General features: G+C 45.0%; 2 protein-coding genes across 2 annotated transcripts in view; one reads left to right on the forward strand and one right to left on the reverse strand.

Moving 5' to 3' along the window:
* The window catches only part of LOC129849797 (guanine nucleotide exchange protein smcr8a-like), a 6,369-nt gene extending 4,166 nt beyond the window's left edge, over nt 1–2,203 (reverse strand). Inside the window, exons 1-2 of the mRNA XM_055916562.1 lie at nt 1,333–2,203; nt 831–979 (exon numbers count right to left, since the gene is read on the reverse strand). Coding sequence (XP_055772537.1) covers nt 831–979; nt 1,333–1,566 — 383 coding nt within the window. The 5' untranslated portion in view covers nt 1,567–2,203. The remainder of the gene's footprint in view (nt 1–830; nt 980–1,332) is intronic.
* Nucleotides 2,204–2,394: 191 nt separating this feature from the next.
* The window catches only part of LOC129849798 (DNA topoisomerase 3-alpha-like), a 9,971-nt gene continuing 7,365 nt past the window's right edge, over nt 2,395–5,000 (forward strand). Inside the window, exons 1-4 of the mRNA XM_055916564.1 lie at nt 2,395–2,990; nt 3,598–3,657; nt 3,788–3,861; nt 3,998–4,073. Of these exons, the coding sequence (XP_055772539.1) occupies nt 2,769–2,990; nt 3,598–3,657; nt 3,788–3,861; nt 3,998–4,073 (432 nt within the window). The 5' untranslated portion in view covers nt 2,395–2,768. The remainder of the gene's footprint in view (nt 2,991–3,597; nt 3,658–3,787; nt 3,862–3,997; nt 4,074–5,000) is intronic.

Genomic DNA, 5,000 nt, shown 5'->3' on the forward strand with positions numbered 1-5,000 from the left:
GAGTACAATACCCTGGAGTCCTCCACAAAACTACAGGGGAGGAGACAACAGGATACAATTAGAGTAGAATAACCTGGAGTCCTCCACAAAACTACAGGGGAGGAGACAACAGGATACAATTAGAGTAGAATAACCTGGAGTCCTCCACAAAACTACAGGGGAGGAGACAACGGTACAATTAGAGTAGAATAACCTGGAGTCCTCCACAAAACTACAGGGGAGGAGACAACGGGATACAATTAGAGTAGAATAACCTGGAGTCCTCCACAAAACTACAGGGGAGGAGACAACAGGATACAATTAGAGTAGAATACCCTGGAGTCCTCCACAAAACTACAGGGGAGGAGACAACGGGATACAATTAGAGTACAATACCCTGGAGTCCTCCACAAAACTACAGGGGAGGAGACAACAGGATACAATTAGAGTAGAATACCCTGGAGTCCTCCACAAAACTACAACAGAATAGAACTAGAATATAATAGAACAGAATAGAATTAGATTAGAATATAATAGAATGTAACAGAAAATAATGACAATATAATAGAATTAGAATAGAATAGAACAGAATAGAATTAGAGTAGAATAGAACAGAATAGAATTAGAGTAGAATAGAATTAGAGTAGAATAGAACAGAATAAGAGTAGAATATAATAGAATGTAACAGAAAATAATTACAATAGAATAGAATTAGAGTAGAATAGAACAGAATATAATTAGAGTAGAATAGAATAGAATGTAACAGAAAATAATTAGAGAGTAGAAAACAGTAAAATAGGATCTCATTAGAGTAGAGTGCAATAAAATATAAAATTAAATAGAAGAGTTACCTGAGTCGTGGGTATCCGCTGCCGGTGGGGTGTCCTACGAACGAGGCCTGGTAGTCAACAGACATGATCCTCAGACTGAAGTAGTTGAGGTCAAAGGTCCCAAACACCTTCGGGTCATCAGGAATGGTGAGCAGAGGCTGGGGGCCCACCTGGAGGGAGGACGACAAGGTCAGCTCATCACACACCCCCATCCGGACACACACACCCCCATCTGGACACACACACCGCCAGATCAACACACACACACCCCCATCCGGACACACACACCCCCATCCGGACACACACACCGCCAGATCAACACACACACACACCCCCATCCGGACACACACACACCCATCCGGACACACACACCGCCAGATCAACACACACACACCCCCATCCGGACACACACACCCCCATCCGGACACACACACCGTCAGATCAACACACACACCCCCATCCGGACACACACACCGCCAGATCAACACACACACCCCTCCCCCCCAGTTGCCATGGTACCGACCTGCTCAGAGAACTCTGATATGAGGATGAAGTCCTTAGTGAACTTGGCGTATGACGTCTTGGCCCAGGGGTTGGCGTTGTTGTTCGATGGAAACAGAGGGACAGAAAACTCTTCTGGCACCACCCAGGGGTCGGGGTACCCTACCTCCCCAAAATCATCCTCCTTAGTAAACGCCACCACGTCTGGGGCACCAATCATCTTTTCTCTGGACCCGGCCGGGGTCAACTTTGACATCAGAGGAAGTCCATCCACTGGGCTCGCTGTCTGCCTGATAGACAGTCAGACTGACTGTCTGTATCCCTCTACTGGCTGGGAGTAACAGTCCACGACACTGACGGTTGTCTCTGTCTGTCTGCGTCCCGTTACCTCTGCGTCCCGTTACCTCTACCAACTGGGAGTAGTCTTCACCTGTCTGTCCATGATGATATCACACGATGCAGGAAGACCACATATCAACATGACATCTGACCAAAGGCTGTCATGTCTGTCACCGCTGTATATAAACAATAGCACTTAACGCCGGGACTATCTATCTGGCTCCGTCCGCCGTACAGTATCGACGTCAAGACAGTTAGCTGGCAAACAGACGATGCGAAACGGAACACGACCGTATCCCGACCCCCATCAATGACACATTGCTCGTCCGGGAATCGTGCACCGTTACCGGGTAATATCGGCAGTGGGACGTCATGCACTGGTATAATAAAGTACCCAGTAGGAAATACAGTGAAACTATTTAATGTTAAATGTACATCCTGACCGTCGCCATATTTACTCCGCTTGTACTTACCACGTGACCAGCTCACATAAGGAAGTAGCTAGCGTTCCTAAAATTATAAACTAATATTACACATTCAACATGATTTAAGATTATGAAACACCATTTAAATCTTCAAAAATAGATACTTCACGCAGTATTTTGGCTTAAAATTAAAGGACATCGCATAAAAATTATTATTCACACGAACAAGAAAAGTTTTACGACAGTTGTTTTACGACAGTTGTTGACAGGCGCGGAATTTGTAAACTCAATAACATCAAATTTAGCTGCCGTTTTTACCAACCCTTTCAGTTGGCTAAATAGTTTTAAAACAACTTATTTATTGGCAGATTGGGTCCAGGTTAATGCACGTTACATCGTACATTGCGGTTAGGTGATCAGGAAAATTGCAAGGTTAAGCTTCGGCACGTCGTTTCAGGGTTGAAGTCTAACATGACTTAGCTAGCTACTCCCATCAAGCTAACTGACCCTGTGAGATCTGGAAAGTTTTATGTTGTGTTCAGTCTGTGCATCAGTTGGATCAGTCAACATACAAGTTTGTAACAACGCTTCTGGAGTTAGATTGAGTAATGTTAGCTAGGTGTTAGCTGAGCACGACGTGTGTAACGTTATGACAAGTGTAGCTCCAATGCGTCCCAGGCTAGGCTAGCTAGCTATGCTGATACACCATCTGACTAGGGCTCTGTTCACATCCGGACGACCGTTAACGTTACGGTTCCAGATACACAGGGGGTTTAGCGTTACCGGGCAGAAGCGGACAGACTCCCCGGGAGACATGATGCGGCGGACTCAGATCAAACGGGTTCTCTGTGTGGCGGAGAAGAATGACGCTGCCAAAGGCATCGCGGAAATCATGTCCAACGGCAGAGCGAGGAGGGTGGGTCTGTGCATGTGTTTACGTGTGGGTCTTAGGTGTGTGAGAGAGATGGTTTTATCAGTACATGGGACGATTGTCTGTTTATCTCAGCTCACAGTTTCAGAGTGAGGGGCTGTCTGTCTATAATAAACTGTCTGTGTTTCAGAGTGAGGGTCTGTCTGTCTATAATAAACTGTCTGTGTTTCAGAGTGAGGGGCTGTCTCTCTATGATAAACTGTCTGTGTTTCAGAGTGAGGGGCTGTCTGTCTATAATAAACTGTCTTTGTTTCAGAGTGAGGGGCTGTCTCTCTATGATAAACTGTCTGTGTTTCAGAGTGAGGGGCTGTCTGTCTATAATAAACTGTCTGTGTTTCAGAGTGAGGGGCTGTCTGTCTATAATAAACTGTCTGTGTTTCAGAGTGAGGGTCTGTCTGTCTATAATAAACTGTCTGTGTTTCAGAGTGAGGGGCTGTCTGTCTATAATAAACTGTCTGTGTTTCAGAGTGAGGGGCTGTCTGTCTATAATAAACTGTCTGTGTTTCAGAGTGAGGGGCTGTCTGTCTATAATAAACTGTCTGTGTTTCAGAGTGAGGGTCTGTCTGTCTATAATAAACTGTCTGTGTTTCAGAGTGAGGGGCTGTCGGTCTATAATAAACTGTACGAGTTTGAATACCACCTGTTTGGACAGGTAAGTACCAGCATGCATCACTACTATTCTATTCCAGGTGTGTTTGGGATTTTGTGGTTGCTCATTCTGTCTGTATGTGTGTGTGTGTGTGTGGGTGTGTGGGTGTGTGTGTGTGTCTGCCCCCCTACAGAATGTGACGGTGTGTATGACGTCAGTGTCAGGTCATCTGCTGGGGCTGGAGTTCAAGGCACAGTTCCAGAAATGGTGAGACTGACGACTTCTGTCACCATACGACACCTCGTATAGCCCTCTCTTTGTGTGTAACTGTGTGTTTCTCCCTCTGTGTGTAACTGTGTGTTTCTCCCTCTCTCTGTGTAACTGTGTGTGTGTGTGTCCCCAGGCACAGCTGTAATCCTGTCCTGCTGTTTGATGCCGAGGTGGAGAAGTATTGTCCTGAGAACTTTGTTCAGATCAAGGTAGTCTAGTTGTACGTACTGTTACTGTCGTCTGTCTTGAACTGTTACTGTCTTGAACTGTTACTGTCGTCTGTCTTGCTTGAACTGTTACTGTCGTCTGTCTTGAACTGTTACTGTCTTCTGTCTTGAACTGTTACTGTCTTGAACTGTTACTATCTTCTGTCTTGAACTGTTTCTGTCGTCTGTCTTGAACTGTTACTGTCGTCTGTCTTGAACTGTTACTGTCGTCTGTCTTGAACTGTTACTGTCTTCTGTCTTGAACTGTTACTGTCGTCTGTCTTGAACTGTTACGGTCTTGAACTGTTACTGTCGTCTGTCTTGAACTGTTACTGTCTTGAACTGTTACTGTCTTCTGTCTTGAACTGTTGCTGTCTTCTGTCTTGAACTGTTGCTGTCTTCTGTCTTGAACTGTTACTGTCGTCTGTCTTGAACTGTTACTGTCTTCTGTCTTGAACTGTTACTGTCTTGAACTGTTACTATCTTCTGTCTTGAACTGTTACTATCGTCTGTCTTGAACTGTTACTATCGTCTGTCTTGAACTGTTACTGTCTTCTGTCTTGAACTGTTACTGTCGTCTGTCTTGAACTGTTACTGTCTTCTGTCTTGAACTGTTACTGTCGTCTGTCTTGAACTGTTACTGTCGTCTGTCTTGAACTGTTACTGTCTTGAACTGTTACTGTCTTCTGTCTTGAACTGTTACTGTCTTCTGTCTTGAACTGTACTGTGGTTCTCTGACACTTTGTTTGATTGGCGTGTTGTTCATTGCTGCAATCATGCACTGAAAGAGTTTCTGGAAGAGTTTCTGGAAGAGTTTCTGAAAGACGTAGAAAGTTCCCGAAGACAGAAACGAACAAGTTTCTCAGTCTGAAGTGTGTGTAACCTTGTGCCTCTGTGTGTCTCTCTCTCTCTCTCTCTCTCTGTGTGTGT

This window comes from Salvelinus fontinalis, unplaced genomic scaffold (genome assembly GCF_029448725.1).
Source record: "Salvelinus fontinalis isolate EN_2023a unplaced genomic scaffold, ASM2944872v1 scaffold_1704, whole genome shotgun sequence".
NCBI lineage: Eukaryota > Metazoa > Chordata > Actinopteri > Salmoniformes > Salmonidae > Salvelinus > Salvelinus fontinalis.